The following is a 19861-nucleotide window of genomic DNA, read 5'->3' on the forward strand; positions in this document are numbered from 1 at the left end:
CTCGCGATGGGCGGCGCTGCACCGCATTCTAATATTATCCATCTCACGATAGAAAACTGGGACCCCGTACTTGAATAGGGTTGTACATGTTGGTCGGTCTAATTCAGTCGAACGGTTTCTGTCGCAGACCCTGCACAGAGCGGCGACTTCCTGTGTCTTCGTACGTGCTTGCGGTTGATCGTGGCGAGTAATGTCTGACCACTGGGAAAATCATTTCATTCGAGTTGATCAGTGTTACTCGAATGCCATAGGCAGAAGTAAGCTCTACACAAGCTCTGGAACACCGGCTCGAGTGGTCTATGAATCAATTTCATACAGTATTTGATATCCCAAATTTCCCATGCCCCCAACGAATCTTGGCGGCATTCCGCCACTTCCTTCGTGCCGTACCCCGCACCGCAGTCTAGGCCATATTCATTCTATTCTGTCGACATTCTGAAAATGCCAATTCATAAACAAGACTCCCTAGATTTCTTAGCCCCACTGAAAGGTAAATACCGTCCCGTTATACGCCTTGATCTGCTCAGCCTCTTTATCAATACGTGAATCTCTCTCGCTTTACGCGCTCTGGATCCACTCCAGCAGCTTGGAGTGACTTCATAGCATTGCTAACGAAAGGCAACGGGCCGCATATATGCGTCTCCCGAAACTTTGCGTCTACACTGCCAAAAAGAGTTCCACTGTCGTCAAGGCGTCCTTCGTGCGGGATTAGGGAGACGAACGGCGGAAAAGACTCAGACTAACTGGAACTTTGGGGAGTAGACATGAATGGAGAATGTAAGGCCGGGGGGTGACTGGAGGTCGTCCACTTTGCTGGATGACATGTTCACAAACGCTTCTTGAATCAAGCTGAGCATAACTTCCGGCTCCCGCGTTGAAAGGACGAGCGTCACGTCCCAGACTCCGAATCCCCGAGCAGCGAGGTTTGTAACATGACGAGTCAAGCTCAGGAAAGGCGTGAGGCCAATTCCACCAGCAATCCACAGCAGCCGTCGCCCACCAGTCGCATGCTGCTAAAGGCTCTGGGACAGGAAGATCGCCTCCGACACCTCGCAGTCGAGCGCAGACCTTCAGGTCTGCGACATCAATGGGTTCACCAGTCAGCTGCGGATCAACACTCCTAGCAAGCTGATATAAAATTGGAGTGATAAGACCGCCTTTGATCGCTCTCATTGTGATAGAGAGGATGCAAGGTGCATCTGGAGTTGGAGGCGTGGAGACCGTCCAAGTACGGACACAGTCGTCGTTAACTGTACTCTCATCTTCCTCCCAGTCTAACAGCTCGTGTGAGCGTTTGCGCAGGAACTCCGTCAACTCCAGCACGCAGTTTTGGCTTGGATGGATATCCACAGGTCGTGATGACTCGAAAGTGAGGGTGATGAGAGTGTCATCATGCACTCGCGTCTTTCATGAGGCTAAGTGTGATGTCCGCGAATGATACAGATGGTGGCTTTTCTTCCGCTAAGTAGCAGACAGGTGGGCTATAGGGGCTACGTTCCGCTGGCCCTGTCTCCCTCAACGGAATGGCGTTTTCGACAAAGGAAAATCCAGTGACGTAGATGCTGGAGATGATATTCATATTTGGCATCACTGCTCGCGCAGATGCGCCATACAGGGTCTCAGCTTTCCCAGTAAGATACAAGATTGATCCAGTGGAAAACGAGGGGAAAACAATTCCAGCAACTGGCGTGATATGTATGTCGCCCAGTGAGTTCATCATGCGATTCCCTGTGTATTATATATAAATACTAGACTCGCCCTGCAGTGTATCGTTCTTCTCACCGGCATAATTTGGGAGCACGAGAGTCTTCCCATCGGAAGGTCTCACTCGGACGAATCCAGGACGACCCCCTCTATGATTGACGCCAACTCGAGAAGGATAAATGTTTTCATCTTCCTGGGCGGCCACGTAGGACGTGGACAAGAAAGCTGTATCAGCTGCATAGTATGAATGCAATGACAGTCATCAGGCAGGCGCTCCCCATCCCCTAGGCTAAACCGCTCATAGATGAGACGTGGCGACGCCCCAGTGGAATGACATAATCGACCTGATATTGATGTATTTCGGACACAATCTACAGTTTGTGAGACAGAGCCACAGCACAAAGAAGCCGCGGCAGCTCACCCCAGGGCTTGAGTAACTATGACAGTAAGATCGACGTCCAGATCTCTCAATAAAACATTGGATATATGACCAGCGAATTTGTTCCTTCTCCTAGTCGAAACCTCAAGCCCGATCCCAGAAAAAAGTGGTTTTCCATCATGAAGCTGGGAGCAGTTTTGAATAATTGGATCTCCAGGCCATAGACGCGCTTTGATCGTTAGCAAAGCATCCGTAGGGGATGAGATAAAGCCTGGCATCCCATCATTTGAGCAAAGAATAGATGCCCACGGTCTCCCTTGCTGGTCCAGAGTAGTGACTGGCAGGAAATGTAGTCGGCTTGTGTGGAAAATGCGATGCTGCTCGGGCAACCTATCCACAATTGCTGTAATTGCAACGCGCTCGGGGAGGTGGATGATTGCCTGAACAGCTTGTTCTCCTGGATGCCAGCCCCGTAAAGCAGGTATCGGATCTGATGGCCGTTGCAGCAACTGCATCATGGTTAGGAGGCAAGAATGGGGTGATGGACGATTTAGTCTAAATTGCAGGGGAGTATGTGTGAGGGAACAAGGTCAATGATTGCACTATGTACTGGTCGGTTGTCTGCATTCCGTTGGCACGTGCTGTCCAGAGAAGATTCCGCGGAAAGGGTTCTGATGCTATGCAAACATTTGGGGCAATCAATAACAATCCTACTCCAAGTAAATGTGTATTAGTGATGAGCAGTCACGCAATGATTCACACATAAGTTTTTGGTCCGGTAACTTACTAAGATTTCTATATCTCACCGGGTTCGAAATAACTAACCGAAAGTGTGCGATTATAAAGGTGACACGGGGTTCTAGTGTGACTGCAAGACAGAAATAGCTTCAAGTGAAGGACTCCGTTAGCGTGACTCTCGTGCCGGAAAGGGAAGCAATGGCGCAACTGTAGCATCTTCTTGATAGTCAATCGTGTAGCTAAGTTGGTGTGAACCTCAGCAAAGGATAAAAGTCAAAAGCAGCTGGAGATTATTACTCCATGTGCGCACACAGTAGTTGACATGATCATTCGAGCTGCCATACCACCCGTCAGCAACGTCGCACCTTCGAGTAATCTGATGTCCACCTCGATGTCTGCAACTGAAACACTTAAAACATTCAATAACATAAGCAAGACAAGAAAACGAGGCAAAAAGGGGTCTCAATCAATTTCAATCACGTCGTCCTCTACCTTGTCATCCTTGCTGCTCAATATCAGCAGCCCATCCTCCTCTAACCTCCTCCTCTTGCTAGGACTCGCGATATCCAGTACCGATGCTACACCATTTGTATCTGTCTTTGCGCGTTTGGCTGACGGCCCGACTTCCACAATATCGTCGTCCGGGGCGGACCGTTTGCGAGATGGCGCGGGAGGGGGTGTCGACTGCTGCTTCTCTAGACGAGGAGGCGATGGCAGTGGTGACGGAAGTATGTACGCTGGACCATCAGAAGGATGATTAGGTCTGCGGTGCACATCAGCCAAGGACTCAACAGAAAATCCATGTCACTTACGGTAGTATGCTCAACGCAACTACAATTGTTCCCCACTCCTCTTCTTCATCCACGATTGTCAAGAACTTGCCTCTTCCAACATTCAAACTCTCCAGTGTCCGTTCAAGATTATCGTCCCAGTCGGGATCGCTGAGGACGCGCTTGTCTTCGTAGACGCTAACCTCCCTTTTATCACTGCCGAGTACGCCATCTACAAGTTCACTTAATGTTACACGAGCAGGGTCGCACAAAACTTTGGTGTAGGTATCTCGGCAGACACCGCATTTAGGATTCGGTGGGCACATAGTACTGGTGCTGAGAGGATTGGTCGGCTTGAACTGCACGTGGACATTGCGCAGTTGCGCGTATGACTTGCGAAGGAGATGGACTGCTTGCAAAACTATGAGGCCGGAAATGATGGCGTTGGTGGTTGCAATTGCGGGAATGATATTTCCTGCCATTTCTAGGGAGAGATGAGTGGTGAAAAAGAACCAGCGACATAGAAATAGACCTTTAATTTCCCAACGTGTCTTGCGATCGATGTAGTATGCCGCAGAACGAAGATTTGCAGCAGCGGTGACGAAATCGAGCGTATCGTCGTCATCTTTGTCGAAGGAAATTGTATCTTCGCCTCTGCGAAGCCTCTCGGCAAGTCGATTTGTACTGCAATTCTCATTTAGGAATCCAATTAATTGCATAACACCTATGCTCACCTTGATGTGAAAAGCTCCAAGGTATCGTGCAAACTGAGTGCCCGTTGATCCCTTAGTCCCGAAACTCCATTCGACAAACTAGACGTCGAAGATATCGAAGGGGTCTTTCCGTTCGCGTGGCCGTTCGCTGGCTGGAAGTGCACAATCTGCGCACTCCCGGTAGTCGTATTCGAGTTCGAAGGTCGTTGTATGAAAAATCTCCCTTCCTGGATAGCGCTGAAATCAAGAGGCGTTGGTGCCGCACGTGCGCGCCACATGTCAGACATTGATAACAGATTGAGGATATCCGAGTGGAAAACCTGCAGGGAATCAATACCTCAAGGTGACCTTTGGATAAGGTGTAAAATAAGACCTTCTTGAAGACACGTTGAGCTACGTCCTCCGTTGTCTGTGCTGAGCGGAGTGCACTCCGAACTGCTTTATACGCGAGCGCCTCTTTGCGTAGAGTAGCAATTTCTTCGGCTGTGCAAAACGCCCCCTTAGCAACACATACAGACCTTCAGGGTAATCAAATCTACCGTTTTCTCCTTGCTTCTCCGCTTCATCGAGTTCGTCTGTCCCATCTTCGTCTTCACCAAACAGTTGTCTGATATCACAGTACAGTGTCTTCTCATCAAAAACACGTTAACAAACTCACGGTAGTAGGTAGCTCTTCGCCCAGACAATACAGTGGATAGGTTGAGACGGTGTAGACCGGATCGTGCACACCGGGAAAGTCGTCGGTGTAGGCTTCGGCACACAGTCAAAGCATTCTGTGCGATCCTGAATAAGAAATCCTTCAACAACACAGCCGCATCGACCAAAATATCCAATACCTTGAGTAAAGGCTGTACTTGACCAAGGTATCCGGCAGTGCCAGATTCGACTAGAGGAACACCAGCAGCCATACACATTTTATTAACGTGTCTTCGTGCATCTGGAATGCGATTCCGTCAAACTACGTTGAACTGAAGTTGTCGGCTATTATTACCGAGATTGTCTAGTGCGTTCAGAACGATGTCGAAACCACTGAACCATTCAATGTCAAACTGTGCTTCTTTTATGTTTGCATGAATGGGATGAATGTTGACGTTGGGATTGAAAGCGCCAGCAGTTTGGGCTGCTACCTTGCGGGACCATGCTATGATGTTACCCCCGGAACGAGATCTGTCAAATAAGCAGCTTACCATGGCTTTGCTATGTTTGATATCTTTCTTTTTGAAAAGGAATTGCCTGTTCAGGTTCGAAAGGTCTATGGTGTCTAGGTCAAGGAGTGTTATGTGGCCGAAGCCAGTCAAGACGATATTCTTCACTGTCACATATTGTATCATAATCACGGAATGCAACATAGAAATATACTCTTCAAAGACTTACAAAGTTCGCATCCTATTCCTCCTGCCCCAACCAGTAGAACTTTCGTCTCAGACAACCTCTCACAGAGCTCGGGACCCAAGATGGCATGTGCATGAGCAGATCGAGATGACGTCTTGCAAGCGCCGTTCATAGAAGAACTTGACATTCTACGAGAGGCAGCAAAGTAAGGTTTCCTCGAAGATAGCTTTGAAAATGTTGAGCCGTGCTCTGCTGACGACTGCAAGAAATCAAAGGCAAGGCAGCGCCGAAAAGGCGGCCTTTTGCGTGACACGATATTTCTCGGTCACGCGTCGGGAGTCACGCGTTTAAGAGTGTCACGCCACTTGTCCTTGACCGGGACCTTCAGCTTACAAAAGTTTTTCTAGGCTTCCGGCCCATGGTCATAGCCAGCTATCGTGCATTAAGCAATTGATCGAGCTCAGAAGCTTAAGTAGTGGAAAAAATACTGTTAGGTATCTAAATCTGGTGTTTCCATCCTACTTCGTGACCATTTTGAATCATTGGCTCCACAAATCCTCGGAATGTCCACGAAGGGAGTTCAGCAACAACTTCCCCACCGCTCTCTAAGACACTACGATCCTGGGACCAGCGCATGCCATATCCTTCTGCTACTCGTGCTTCATATACCAGGACCTGATGTGGTAGCCAATGGAGATTCCTCCAGGTCGAATTGTCCACCACTCGTTCAAATAATGTCAGCGCACGTTCATTGATGGAGGAAACTGAGCCGGAAGGGGTGCCCCACCACCCCGTGTCTGTTTTCATCTGCCCTTTGTTGTTTCTGTTGACTGGCGAATCCTTTGCTCCTGGTGTCTCCCCTTGGGAGCGGTGGGAATGCTTTGACCATGCACGAGCACCAGCCGTGAGTCCCACCTTATTGGGTACGCTGAATGCTGTAAGGCATTCTTCTCGTGTTGGCGGCTCAGACCCTAGCGCAGAACCGATGGTATATGCCAGGCCACTCAATAGGTGTCTCGATAGCGGGTCAAGTGGTTGTTTGAGTTCAACTAGTGGCTGATTGCTACGCCGAATTAACTCCTGGACTCGAGAGCGCTCAAGCGCTGCAGATGGTAGCTCTTCGATATTGAAACAGTGAGGGATGGGAATGAAGAAGTTTGACCGCATATTAACACCTGGTATCATGAGCAATTGCAAGAGCTTCCGAAGCATGAACGTCAAAATCTTGGTTACATAAACGAGGTTTGATGAACTTGAGTCGAGGCTAATCGTTGTCATAAGCGATCGAGCAAACTCGGATATAATCGGAAGCATGTGATTGGCTAGCGGCTTCATTTCCAACGCTCATCCGCGCCCCGCAGGTGCGCACGGTGCACACGACTTTTCTCGCACTACTTTCTTCAGCGTCGTTGACACTGCCAGCGACGATGGCTTCGTCCATGATCCTTCGCTCCACGCTACCCAGAACCTTTGCTTCCGCAACTGGACGTAATTCCCTGCGATCCGCGTTGCAAGGTAGAACCTTATTCCTCATACGTGGATCAAGCTTACCTGCGTTTGAAAGTGAGAGCGGCAAGCTCGACTACGCAGTATGTACCAGGCGGACGTACGGCTTAGGAACTCTGTTTGATACCAGGAAAACTCACTCATGTTCCACAGCTATCTTGAAGGGCACGGTCAACGATCCTACGGAGTTCCCTCCTCCATCAAGAACGCATGGCTCGTATCACTGGGCATTTGAACGCGTTCTTGCTGCCTCCCTTGTTCCCATGACCGCAGCCGCTTTTGTGACCTCTGGGTCATCTTACCCCGTCTTCGATGGACTGCTTGGTCTCAGCTTGGTGATGCACTCTCATATTGGGGTACGTGACCGTTAGAGGTAGTATGCCGGAGGATATAAATGTTGACTTCTTAATGCTAGTTTGACTCGATGATTGTGGACTATGTGCACAAACGCAAATTCCCTGTCCTTAGCCCTATCCTGACCTGGACACTGAGATCGGCCACGGTCGGTGTGCTCGTTGGCGTCTATCAGTTCAACACAAACGACATTGGTGCGATCAATGCTCCTTGTCATGTTCTCACCTGACTTATTTCCTAAAGGCTTGACGGAGTTGATTGCGAAGGTCTGGACAGCATAAAATTATGTAGACTCCGCACTACGACATACTACCAGAGTGTTTAGAAGACGATGAAGAACACAAGCTTGAGAATACTAAACACTCACAATATTTAACTGGTGACCAGTCTACCCCGTTAAAACTACGCAGGTGACGCAAATTCAAACCGTCAAGCTCACCGCGCTTGAGTCATAACCAAAATTGGTCGTCAGAAGCAAAAGAGAGACGCTCAGCATTCATCTTCCTGCGATACCCATATATCGGCGTCGGAATTCACCACTCCATTCCCGCAGCGCCCCCATAACACCATTAATACTCGGTCGCAGCTAGAAGCTCTCCTTGCGAATTCAACTTGTCACCTTTTTGCTGCTCACTTCTTGGAATAGCTGGACGCCATTGAGCAAGAATTGTATGAGCTCGACCTTGAAAGATACCCCCTCATGCGTTTAGGGATCCTGGCTCCAAGCGCAACCCGCAGTTTCCAGATTTTACCGAATAACGATCCTGTCAGCCAGAGGCTAGAGTCTTTCATTCATCCTTATAACATTGTTGATAAACTCTGGCCGCACTCGCAAGTCTATATTTATTCCTCTCATCTCGTCATGATGTGCTCATACTATAACTGTCGGATAGCCCTTCTTCATTGCTCTTCTCCAGCGCAGCCCCAGTAACACGGTGCCGATGCCTTCTTCGTTTGGAAATTTGAGGGTCCAATGGGTGAGGTTTGCGGTCCGAGATTACTCCTCCTTCCTCTGTCACCATCATCTGCAAAGCATACGACACCACCTTCCATGGACTCTCATATGTTCCATTGGACCACGCCCCATCCTTGACGCTCTTAAGCCTTGGCGCCATCGCATGCAGGAACTGCGGAATTGACATCGTCAATTCTGGCGATGAGCGCAATGAGCCCGCGTACACGACAGGTGAGTCCCCGATTTCCAGTTTGGTCAAGTGCGTGTTAGGTTGCAGACCTATTTCGTCCTCGGGTTTTTCATCATCTCTGAGCGCATCGACCTGCACATCCATGCAGAGCGTAACCTCGGACAACTCGCGACAGCGCCTGACGAGGACGTTCAAAGCATACAAGGACACGGGGGTACTCCGCAACCCCAAGTCAAGAATGTGGAGATGGGGGCATCTACGAGCGAGGGTGAGGATATCGGAGTCGGTGAGCATGATCGAGATTGTGCGACCGGGGGAAAGTCTGAGGGTGCTGATGTGTGCAAGACTCGGGTGCATGACTATGGGGCGAAAGTCAAAAGAGGAGGGTGGGAGGCATTGATAGTTGCATGTCTCATTTATAATTAGATGCTCTAGCTTTGTGTTCGTGTGGAGGAGAGAAGGGAGGAATTCGGACCAGGTGTTGGCGGAGCTGCAACCTCCTACATTGAACTGGATTGTATTAAGGTTGGAGGATGTGATGGAATGATTATTGGAAGAATTAAAATTGAGAATTTGGAAGGCGCGTAGGAAAGATATGAAACGGTCCAAAGTGTTATCGAATAAGATGTGCAAGTGGGCGAGTGCGGCAAAGGGCTGGAGGTTGTGGAGAGGTGCGGTAGGGATACTTTTGAGACCTAGCTTTAAGGTGAGGGATCGGAGAGATGGCCAGGGTGCAATGATGTTGAGCACAGTGCTCGGGATATCATGCCGTTGGCATATCAAGGAAAGCTCTGTGAGACCATGGGGATAGCTGATGAGGAGAGACTTAATTTCTGAAAGATTTTTGTTAGTCATGGAGGGGCTGCCCTTGATCTCAAGAGCATTGAGGCGGGGTGCGGAGGTAGGGAGTACAGGGATGATGGCTTCGCAAAATTCAGATGTGAGGTCGAGGGAGAGGATCTCAACTGTGGGTAAGAGGAGTTTGAGGACTGGGATACAGGTGAGAGAACAATCGCGCCATGTGAGGGATTGTAAGTTTGGAAAGAGTGGTGCTTGCTTTTGAGCACGTGTAAGTAAGAATGGGTATACACTGTCATCTTGACATGGTTGAGAGAGAATTCGTATGCGGGAAGTTAGGACCGATGGACGGAATGTATGGGAATGTCTGGATGAGAGAATAAATTTCAGAGTCAGTTTCTCGGATTAGAATAAAGAATGTTGAGTGCTAGATCGCGAAATCCACGACAGGTCAATGCAAGTCGGAAGATGGAACGTCGATCTTGAGTTTCCGGTGATGGTATTAAATCAGGTAATAGGTCCGGGCAGAAACGTCGTCCGTTATCATTGAGCACAAAATAAAAATCACTTCCAGGATCTCACTTACGCAAAGACACTGGTGCATAGTGAGAGTGAAGCAGATGCTGCAGCCTAATAAGAAAAACTCCAAGTTAAAGCCTTTACAAAACAGACCAAAACAACACTTACGCTCTGGTTAGTAGGCACAACTGGCCATCTCAAACTGGTTACATGTATACACATGTGGTGACTTCGCTTAAGTTTGGCGGGGGTCACCAGCGAGGTCACCACGCCCAGGTGGTACCCGGGGGTATACTCTATGTATTTTGATTTTTTTTCCTCAGTATAAACTGTTGACAGATGTACCTGGGACATGGAGTCCCCTCTAGATACGGAGTGGTCAATCGATGCTTGGAGCTCCACGAGTCCAGCTTCTCAAATGTGCTATTTTGAGTCCTCGGAGACTTCTCAGTATTACTGAGAATATACAATATCACAAGCGATCCGTTCACCTTCGGACGACCGAGCGCACACGGATAGCGAGCGCTTGAGCGATTCGGAGCGCATATGGACACAAATCGCTTCCAAGGGATTAAAAGTTCCGTCCTTACATATGTTAGAAGTAGGAAGCGAGGTGTCTCGACGAAGCCACTGAGAGCGCGCTCAGTGCAAAGTTACAAACCTCGGGGTAATCAACAAATCTATGTAATACTTTACTCTACCTAAGTTACGAAGAACGAACTCTACCAAAATAATCCGGGACGAGTTCTATGGGCGACTGTTGGAGACTCTATTATGTAACGAGGTACGAGCGAAGGAATAGAGTAAGGTCTTCGAGCGAACGAGAGGCGCGGGAACGCACGTCTTGCTTCCGCGCCACGTCCATCGTTCGTCACTCCGTAGCTCGTTCTGCTTGCTCTTCTTTTCTTTCAAAACAACATAGTCAATACACTAGCTTAACCTACTAGAACTACCCAATTTCCTCTCTCACTCGCGAAAATGGCCGATCCATCTACTGAAGTCCGCCCAGACTTCGCCGGCGGCCTCTATGCCGGAATAAGGAATGACCTCATGGCGGCCACAGGAAGCACAGAGCAAGAAGTCATAGATCGTTTGGCCGAAACCTGGGACACTGACCACGAAGAACGTGTCCGGGACTGGAACCAGCGACAGGAAGCAGATGCCCTCGCTGCAGAAGAAGCAGAAAGAGCACTCCGCACTCAGCGAGACGAGGAACGCGCCCAGCAGGAAGCAGAGGCTGAGAGGGAACACTTGGAGACGGAGGAAAAAGAAACCAAAGATGAATGGTTTTGACCAATCCGCATCAGTAGGGGACTTCCTATCCCCTCGACCCGCTCAGTATGCCATCCAGAAACTCACCAACTTTGAGTTCGTAGAACTCTGGTATTTCTCACCAGATGGCTGCAAAGAAGCCTTGAAGACCTCGCGGTCCATCGCCGAGAACGACCTTGGCCTCACCAGAATCGACGACCAACTAACTGTCCGTCCAGCGTCAGCCTTCAAAGCTTCGAAAGCTGCCCTCGCCGACCACGAACTATCCTTTTCCACCTTCCTACGGGCTAAGAACCTGTATCTCGTCCAGATCAGCAAGGCCAAATGGCCCCAGACCCACATAGACACCCTGTCCCTTTTCTTCTGGCACCTCGAGAATCACACCATCCGCAACAACAGCGAGATTGGTGACCTGGTCATCCTCAACTACGCCTCCCGTGTTCGCCAAGACTGGCATGACAAGCTCAAACGGAACGAAGGCTTCAATATCGCATCGATTAACGAGAACCTCATCCGCGTGATCAACGAGGAGTTATGGGACAAGATTCGCTCTCGGGCTTTAATTGTGGTGGGTCCCTCTATGTAATACTACGTCTAAACCTTTCCACTAACAAACGGTTTCTTTCCCTACCAACCTTGGAACCTTTTCCTCCACCCCCACCCCCAACATAACCTACAACCCGGCTCAACTGCCAACAACCATCCTTTAACGCCCCGCGATGACATCCCGCGGATGCTCGCGATGACACTCCCGCGAATGCCTGCAATTTGTTCAACGCGGATGCACGACCCTTCTGGCATACGTGGTTACGTGCCACAGCCCACGAGCAGAGCAACCCCAACGACTTACAGCCACAATCGGAGGTCGAGCTATCGTGATCCCAGAGACTCTGGCCACGAGGAGTACCGCTACAGGAACTCTCGTTCACGCTCCCCATCTCGCGGCACCTCCGAGTTGAGGAGAAGCAGAACTCCATCCCCACGGGGCAGCTCCCATAACCGTCAATGACGCGGGGGTTTTTCCCGCAGCGCAGGCTCACGCGGCCGTTCAGCCTGCGCAGTCTGCCTGGGCCGCTTTGCACACGACATCAAAAAGTGCGAATCCACAACTTATGGGACGGATCCAATGGCCACTGTCGTCGAGCCCAAGACGGCCGAATCACCAACCTCCAAGGCCTACCTCTCTGCCTCAAGTGGCAACGCCCCAAAGGCTGCCAAGCCACCAACCACGAGCGTCACACGAATGCTCAGGATGCGGAAGCAAGGAGCACGGAGCCCAGAAGTGCCCTCGAAGCGAGAAAGCTTAAGGCCCACACTCCTTATAACCCAGTTGAATGGCAATGTCTCCTCGAAGAGACGGGCCTTATACATAGATACCCTTTTGTCCCTGCTTGTCTCGCATCTGGTTTCTCTGGGGGGATCCCCCCCCATTACCTGTACATACACACCACCTAATAACCCATCCGTCGAGGAACACTCCGAAGCCTTTGCAAACATCATCAGTCACGAATTTGCAAAGGGTCGTTTTATTGGCCCTTTTAATGCTGCAACCCTCGAATCAATCATTGGTAAATTCCAAACAGCTCCTTTGTCCATTATTCTGAAGCCAGGCAAGCCTGGAAGATTTCGTCTCATTCAAAATCTATCATACCCTATTAGACCCTCTCCCCCCATTAGCTCCATTAATTCTCGTGTCGATTCCGATCTTTTTCCTTGCACATACAGAACTTTCCCCACCATCTGCAGAACAATATGGTGTCTTCCTCCAGGGTCGCAAGGAGCTGTTCGAGACGTGGCAGAGGCATACAGAACAGTCCCCTTGCACTCGTCTCAATGGCCAGGCCTGGCAATCCGTCTCCCAGGGGAAGACACCTTTGCAGTTGACACATCATTTTGCTTCGGGTTCGGCCCATCAGCGGGAATCTACGGAACCGTTGCAGATGCAGGTGCAGACATTTTTGCGCCAAGGGAATTGGCCCTTTATCCAAATGGGTCGATGACCACTTATTCTTCCGAATCAGAAAAGAACACCTGGCCGAGTACAATAAGCGACGTGAAACCTGGGCCAAAGACATTGCCAACAACGAGGGTGTCGTCATTGAAGGTGGGCGCAAATGGTTTAAAGGAGCAACATGGCCAAATGGCTCCACAGAAGAGTTCGACGAAGACGTGTACTTTCCCATCTTGGATTTATCAGCTCGTTCACCACGATCACGCGAAGACCTGCAATTTTCCTTTTGCATGGATGACATTGACCACCTCTCCATACTTCTCGGCATCTTCTGGGAGGTATCGAAGGGACAAACCCTTTAGCCCCACCCCCCCATTCATTGGGTTCACCTGGAGCATTGAAGACCGAACAGTGGCCTTATCAGCTGAGAAGCGTGCCAAGTACCTCACTGCGGTCAACACGTGGCAGTCAAAACGCACCCACACACTCCATGAGGTCCAAAAACTCTACGGAAAACTGCTGCATGCCTGCCTTATCGTCCCGATGGGCCGCGCTTACCTCACGAGCCTGGAATGCATGCTGGGTATATTCGGAGAGCACCCACACCTGCCCAGAACTCCCCCTCGTAGCACCCCCGAAGATATCAACTGGTGGAAAAGCACCCTCAGTTCCCCCAGCCTCATTCGTCACATCCCAGGACCGTGCGTGGTACATGACTTCAACGCCTATTCGGACGCTAGCTCTGGTCATGGCATCGGAATCGTCATCAACGGCAGATGGGAGAGCCTGGGTCCTCACACCTGGTTGGAAGCGAGACGGACGGGACATTGGATGGGCAGAAAGCGTCGGCTTCGAACTCCTCGTTCGCACTATCATCAAGGCCTGCCCCCCCGGGATTCATTTCAAAGTATACGGCGACAATCGAGGGGTTGTGGAAGGATGGTGGAAGGGGTTGTAGTCGCAGCCGCACCACTAATGCCGTCTTCAAACGCATTCATCACGTCGTCGCGAGTACCAAATGCACAGTACTTACTCGATACATCCCAAGCAAGGAAAACCCAGCAGACGGCCCCCTCAAGAGGGATATATCCCCCCACATGTGATGCACTTCCCCCAATCCCAATCCCAAGTGAACTCCAAGCATTCATCTCCGACGTCTCAGAACTCGACACATCCAATTCCTCCACCTGGCCCAGCCATAACTCCCACTTCCCATCCCCAAGCCGCGCTACCAGTCAATCGCTTCGAGAAATGGGCAAAGAACACCTTGACCTCGAGCTCCGACAACCGCGCTTTCATCAACCGCGAGTTTGAGCGGAGGGGAGAAGAGCTCCACCAAGCGTCGCAAGGCTAGTAAGTTGAACAGGCTATTTGGCTCGTGAAACGGCCACTCACATTTCTCAAAATGACAGTGTATAACACTGACCTGACTCCAATCCCATCTGCCCTCCGTCCTCACTGCAGCGCAAAGGATCGGCTCCATCTATGGTTGCCACAATCCTCTCGGTCAACCAAAGACGCGCAAGGAAGACTCGTCCCCTTGGCACCCTCTGACATCCAACGCATCCGCGACGTCATGCTACATGGATACTCAGAAGGGACTCGCGAGTCCTATGGCTCTGGCCTCCTCGTTTACCATGTGTTCTGTGGACAGCAAATCCATTCCAGAGACCCAACGCGCCCCAGCTAGCAGCATCCTAATCGAATCTTTCATATCGGCCATGGCAGGGAACTACTCCCGGAAAACAATCGCCAATTACATCTTCGGTGTGCGGGCATGGCACGTACTCCACAGCATCACCTGGGACCTTAACGACATGCAAATCGAGACGTTACTCAAAGCAACCGTCTCGCTCACCCCAACCAGTGCACAACGAAGCAAACGCGAACCTTACACCGTCGAGCTAATCACAGCCATAAGAGACCAACTAGACCTCAATAACCCACTAGATGCGTCAGTTTTCTCTTGCCTAACGACGACCTTTTACACCACTGCAAGGACCTGCGAATTCACGGTACCCCGCCTCGACTCCTTTGACCCCAACCTGCACGTCACCCGCAACAACGTCTCAGATGTCCGAGACAGACAGAACCTGTTAACGAAGAATTTCCACCTTCCGCGCACCAAGTCAGCATTAGAAGGAGAAGACGTGCACTGGGCACAACAGCACGGCCCTTCAGACCCTGAAGAAGCCTTCAACAACCATATCCGCATCAACGACCCTCCAGCGAATGCCGCGCTATTCTCTTACAGGTTCAAAGACTCCCACCGTCCTCTCACCAAGACAAAGTTCCTGAACAGACTAGCATCTGCAACCAGAGCTGCGGGTCGCAAACCAGTGCACGGCCACGGCATCCGCATCGGTTCCACCCTAGAATACCTCCTACGGAACATTCCTTTCGACGTCGTCAAAGTTTAAAGGACGCTGGGCAAGCGATGCATTCCTCGTGTACCTGCGGAGGCACGCCCAGATCCTGGCCCCCATATATGCAAGCCACTCCCAACATCCAAGAACAATTCCTTCGTTTCACCCTCCCATCAGTGCGCTTGATCGCAACACTGAAACACGCAGATGTAAGTCACCCTCGTCCATCTCCTAAGAACTGGGCACCCGAGTTTCGCTGGATGCGTCGTCGGACTCCTGGTGTATGGGAATCGCAGCTCACCTCTTCTTCCCTTAGGTTTGGACTCTTTCCCTTGGGGCCGGAAAGCGCTGCGCGCCCTTTCGCCCAAAAACTTATCATTACCATCACTCTCCCTTATCGTTACTTCACTTCTCTCAGTTGGGCTTTCGCCAAATGAATATTATTCTTCTACTCCCTACAACGCGCTGGAGTGAACCTCCAAGACTATGACCCATTCTGCATGTGCACCACTGACAGCCGGTCATAGTAGGCCTTCACTTCCATCCATTTATCCCTTAGTCTGGATGTGCTTCAACATACAAAGTCTTCATATTCGGTATGGTCGCCCGCAAAATTGCGCGACAAGTTCAGTGTGCTCAATAACCGAATCCCGGATATTGAGCACCTCCAGGAACTGAGCACCAACCGTACTGAGACCGCCGATCGGTACTTCAGGGATTTCCCTTGCATCCAAGGACAGGTGCACGCGGGTGAGCTGTGGGCAGTATTGGGTCAACGCTGTCAAGGCGTTCAAACTGACGCTGGGAATTATGTAGGACCAAGGTAAGCTGCAGAGTCGAATGTCCTCGAGTTTGTTCCAGGCTTTAGCCGCTGCAATGATGAACTCATCATCTAAATTGAGCGTACCAAGATTGTATACTTGGATGGTGCGGAGATTGCGGCAAGCGAATAGCGGTGCAAATATGGATGGGTAGAAAACAAAAGGAGTGTCGGCAATTGTGTTAGTTCGCATATTGTGTCGGAGAGAAATTGAACGAATAGACGTGCCGATGGCACTCAAGAATGAAGTGATGACGGAAGATTGTGCTTGGACGTCGTAGGAGACGGAAACATCTTCTAGCTGTGGTGAGGATATAAGCGATACAATAGATGTACACTGGGGAAGGTCGTATGCCGTGAGAATGAGACGCTGGAGAGCGGGGAAGGTACTATTATTTGCCCTATCGCGTAGTATGTCGACGTCGAAATTAGGGTGAAGATTCAAGGAGAGCTCCTGAACATGACGAAGTGATGCGATATTCAGCACACTCTGTGCAGATATACGAATAGAGCTGGAGACGACCAACCGACGTAAGTCTGGTAGTCCATGGGACGAAATGTTCAATTCAAATGGCGTCACTGGAAAGAAGATGAAATTGTGAGGTTTTCGAGGCGAGTAGCCTTCCGAGGAAGATCTTCTAATACCCCGCAAATGCCCTGAAGACACATCTTTCGAGGGAGGGTAAAGGCGAGGTTTGTCATTTTTGGGGAGAGAAAGTCCCGGATTAAGGTGAAGTTGGAGGAACTACACGACAGGATGGAGAAGTCGAGCGAGGAAAGTGACGGGAACAGAGACTGCGGAGGGCGTTCAGCAAAAAGGAGTGGGAGCGCGTCCTCGTGTAGTCTGATCATTTTCGTTTGTTTTGGGTATGAAAAACTCTTCACACGACGTGAATACATGTCAAATCTTGCCCACTCAGATTCAGCAGGTGGTCTCGTGAGATACTATAGGAACTGCAATTATGAAATTGCATACCCATAACGAAATGAAACTTACAAGTATATTGCCAGAGTGAATATCCCAAGTGCCTCTTGGCAAGCACATGATGAGAGGACTTAACGAATGTTGAGTTCGCCAGAGGGTGTCAAGAGCACATTCCATAAAGCAACGGCATGTACGAGCTAGCCTAGCAAGGCCGCTTGTATTTTCCAAGCGCTTCAGGTCCCGCTGACCATCGGCAGCGACGAACTGAATGATATGAGAAAGAATCTCGTCAATGAGCAGAGACTGATGCATGGTAAACCACAATATTTAGAAAGTTCAAAACTCTGCAGAGTTTTAACAGAAGTGGATCAGCCAAGGCAATCAGCTACATCCATCTTGGATTCTGAATATTAAATAGGCTCACCTCCGACGACGATGCCCCGGGCCAAAGGCTGTCAGTGTTGAAATTCAAGTTGAGAACGGGAGTCGAACGGAATGAAAAATTTCTCAAGCCGGTTATAATAACTTACCTCATGATAAACGAGGGAAGACTATATGACTGACCAAGCGATAAGGAATAGCATTCTTTACGTGATCCGCAGTGACTCCGAGTCTGTGCTGGTACGTGAGCACACATCCAAGAGCTTTTCGGAGGCTAGGCTCCAACCGGTGTTAGACACTGCTACTGCATATTATCGCAGCGTTGCAGAGAATGACTCTTGACTGGGTACTTGATGCGGCTGTCCGTCGATGAGTCGAGTATATAACTACTACTGCGCTTATAGGATGGCTCGTAGTAGTAAATTCCTTGCCAAGGACGGAACCTTTGATCCCGCGGAATCAATTTGCGTCCGCATGCGCTAGGCGCTCACTAGCACTATCCGCGCCGCTCGGCAGTCTCCTATTTGCGTGTGTTGTTCGCTTATCTCCGTGTCTCTTTTGCAACTGTACTCTACCTTTTCCAATGCGTAACATCGCTCATTTATCTCCTAACTATACTCCTGTTCTTAAGAGTGCGATATCGGTGAGGCATTCGAACGCTTTTGCGAGAAAAAGACAACAACAAACGTAATATACAGGCATCTTTATTGTAATTCACAGTCGAAGATGAACGGAGCGCTTGTACTTATGTATAACGCACCGCGGAGTCACGGACGATGAGTTGATAGGTGGGAACTTGCTCCAGAACAGAACCTCCATGAATGCTGTGAATATTAATATGTGCTCATTCCTTCTAGGACATTTTGGAACCAGCGTAACAACGTCAATGACTCGGATGAATGGCATGCGTGAGCTACGTCAACGTCCGAGTTGGCACAGCTAGTTATATCTCGATAACCACCCCACAGCTCAGAAGACAGGGGAACTTGCGACATTGGTAACGGGTCGCTTAGCTCTTCAAAGGAGTTACGTTTCGCATAATTATTATAGCGTCGTTCGTACTATCCATGCTTCGACTTGTGTCAGGCGGCTTCGTAACAGGCTAAATATGCGTGCCGCGTGCATTCGAAGTTTCTCACCATTTTCAAACATGTATGACCAGACCGCACTGGAGCGTGCATGCCTTCCGTGCCTCGCAGCTGTCTAGTTGCGGTGAAAATTCCTGAACGACTTTGTCGCACGTGTAGATGAGTAGGGAGAGTGTTGCGAAAGTGAGTACTGTCATCGCGACAAAAATGACATGGTGATTAGGGGCTAGCAACTGTATTGTTGGAGTGATGCTGTCGAAAGAAGTTCGACGTACACATGAACGTGTCGTACACGTGGATGGCTAAGCGAGTCGCGAGAGAAACGCGTGTCAGACGTCTTCATGTTAGGTATGTAAAAGTCTTTCATCTCGCGTTCACTCGTCACGCGTCAGTTCTTTTATTAGTACATAGTACTAGTTTGAGACATCCGCGTATATCTAGTCGGACGGACAAAAACACTTCACAATGACTAACACGTCGAGTTCTGCATTACCTACAGGTGTCGAAGGAAAATAGGCTCATCCAGCCTGGAGTATACTGCGGTACTACCACGGACAGTCGCGCACTCAAAAACGTGGTCCAGACTGGTGTAATTACGAGTCTAGGAGGAAGCACGAGATCGATATTATAAGAGCGCATTATATGCGACTCGCAAACCTAACACTCTTGGTGTGATTAATACCTATAGCCATGTTGGTAAATTTATTATCCATCACAGCTTCAGAGATGAAGCGTGTGAGTGCTGTTGTCTTCAGAATTTAAATCACTGGAAATTCATAGAGCTGGTACATGACCTATGGGATGCATCAGCTGGGCATGACACTTATAGACAGTGAACAAATCGACTAAGTTCCGCTCGCGCTGGAACCCGAACATCATGCATGTATTAGGTGCTGAAATTCGAAAGTGTACATGCTAGCATGTACAGTGACATATGATTATACTATACAATTTTTCTATGTGGAAATCAGTCATATTATAACACTCCTAGTCAGCTTCACAACATGCACGCCCAAACTTTCTCCCACCCATCACGAGTATACCAGCATATGCGGGACTCGGACACCTTTAAACGAATACCATTTGATCGAATACATTCC

At 49.7% G+C, this 19861-nt stretch overlaps 6 protein-coding genes across 6 annotated transcripts; 1 reads left to right on the forward strand and 5 right to left on the reverse strand.

Moving 5' to 3' along the window:
- Window positions 1-330: 330 nt before the first annotated feature.
- DFJ58DRAFT_805599 (uncharacterized protein) lies at window positions 331-2803 on the reverse strand. Its single transcript, XM_041391117.1, is given in 7 exon segments — window positions 331-1010; window positions 1030-1404; window positions 1442-1728; window positions 1783-1938; window positions 1962-2001; window positions 2024-2075; window positions 2126-2803. The coding sequence occupies 7 exon segments, from the start codon at window positions 2599-2601 to the stop codon at window positions 735-737; spliced, it is 1662 nt and encodes a 553-aa protein (XP_041240098.1). The 5' UTR covers window positions 2602-2803; the 3' UTR covers window positions 331-734.
- Window positions 2804-2944: 141 nt separating this feature from the next.
- On the reverse strand, window positions 2945-5922 carry DFJ58DRAFT_707155 (uncharacterized protein). The gene is made up of 11 exons (XM_041383753.1): window positions 5679-5922; window positions 5492-5616; window positions 5296-5431; window positions 5141-5241; window positions 4963-5087; window positions 4844-4911; window positions 4678-4787; window positions 4326-4624; window positions 4124-4275; window positions 3634-4075; window positions 2945-3584 (listed from the first exon to the last, which is right to left on the reverse strand). The coding sequence occupies exons 1-11, from the start codon at window positions 5821-5823 to the stop codon at window positions 3284-3286; spliced, it is 2004 nt and encodes a 667-aa protein (XP_041240099.1). The 5' UTR covers window positions 5824-5922; the 3' UTR covers window positions 2945-3283.
- Window positions 5923-5998: 76 nt separating this feature from the next.
- Window positions 5999-6900, reverse strand: DFJ58DRAFT_805603 (uncharacterized protein). Its single transcript, XM_041391118.1, has one exon. The coding sequence runs from the start codon at window positions 6846-6848 to the stop codon at window positions 6135-6137; it is 714 nt and encodes a 237-aa protein (XP_041240100.1). The 5' UTR covers window positions 6849-6900; the 3' UTR covers window positions 5999-6134.
- Window positions 6901-7063: 163 nt separating this feature from the next.
- Window positions 7064-7777, forward strand: DFJ58DRAFT_731887 (mitochondrial inner membrane protein; the record flags this gene model as incomplete). The annotated part of the gene is made up of 3 exons (XM_041386098.1): window positions 7064-7498; window positions 7558-7690; window positions 7740-7777. The coding sequence occupies 3 exons, from the start codon at window positions 7064-7066 to the stop codon at window positions 7775-7777; spliced, it is 606 nt and encodes a 201-aa protein (XP_041240101.1).
- A 579-nt stretch (window positions 7778-8356) lies between these two features.
- On the reverse strand, window positions 8357-10504 carry DFJ58DRAFT_731888 (uncharacterized protein; the record flags this gene model as incomplete). The annotated part of the gene is made up of 2 exons (XM_041386099.1): window positions 8357-9630; window positions 10450-10504. The coding sequence occupies 2 exons, from the start codon at window positions 10502-10504 to the stop codon at window positions 8357-8359; spliced, it is 1329 nt and encodes a 442-aa protein (XP_041240102.1).
- A 5548-nt stretch (window positions 10505-16052) lies between these two features.
- On the reverse strand, window positions 16053-17219 carry DFJ58DRAFT_854899 (uncharacterized protein; the record flags this gene model as incomplete). Its single annotated transcript, XM_041393880.1, has 2 exons — window positions 16053-16879; window positions 16948-17219. The coding sequence occupies 2 exons, from the start codon at window positions 17217-17219 to the stop codon at window positions 16135-16137; spliced, it is 1017 nt and encodes a 338-aa protein (XP_041240103.1). The 3' UTR covers window positions 16053-16134.
- Between the last annotated feature and the right edge of the window lie 2642 nt (window positions 17220-19861).

Source organism: Suillus subalutaceus (genome assembly GCF_016647625.1).
Source record: "Suillus subalutaceus strain FC151 chromosome Unknown DFJ58scaffold_113, whole genome shotgun sequence".
Classification (NCBI taxonomy): Eukaryota; Fungi; Basidiomycota; class Agaricomycetes; order Boletales; family Suillaceae; genus Suillus; species Suillus subalutaceus.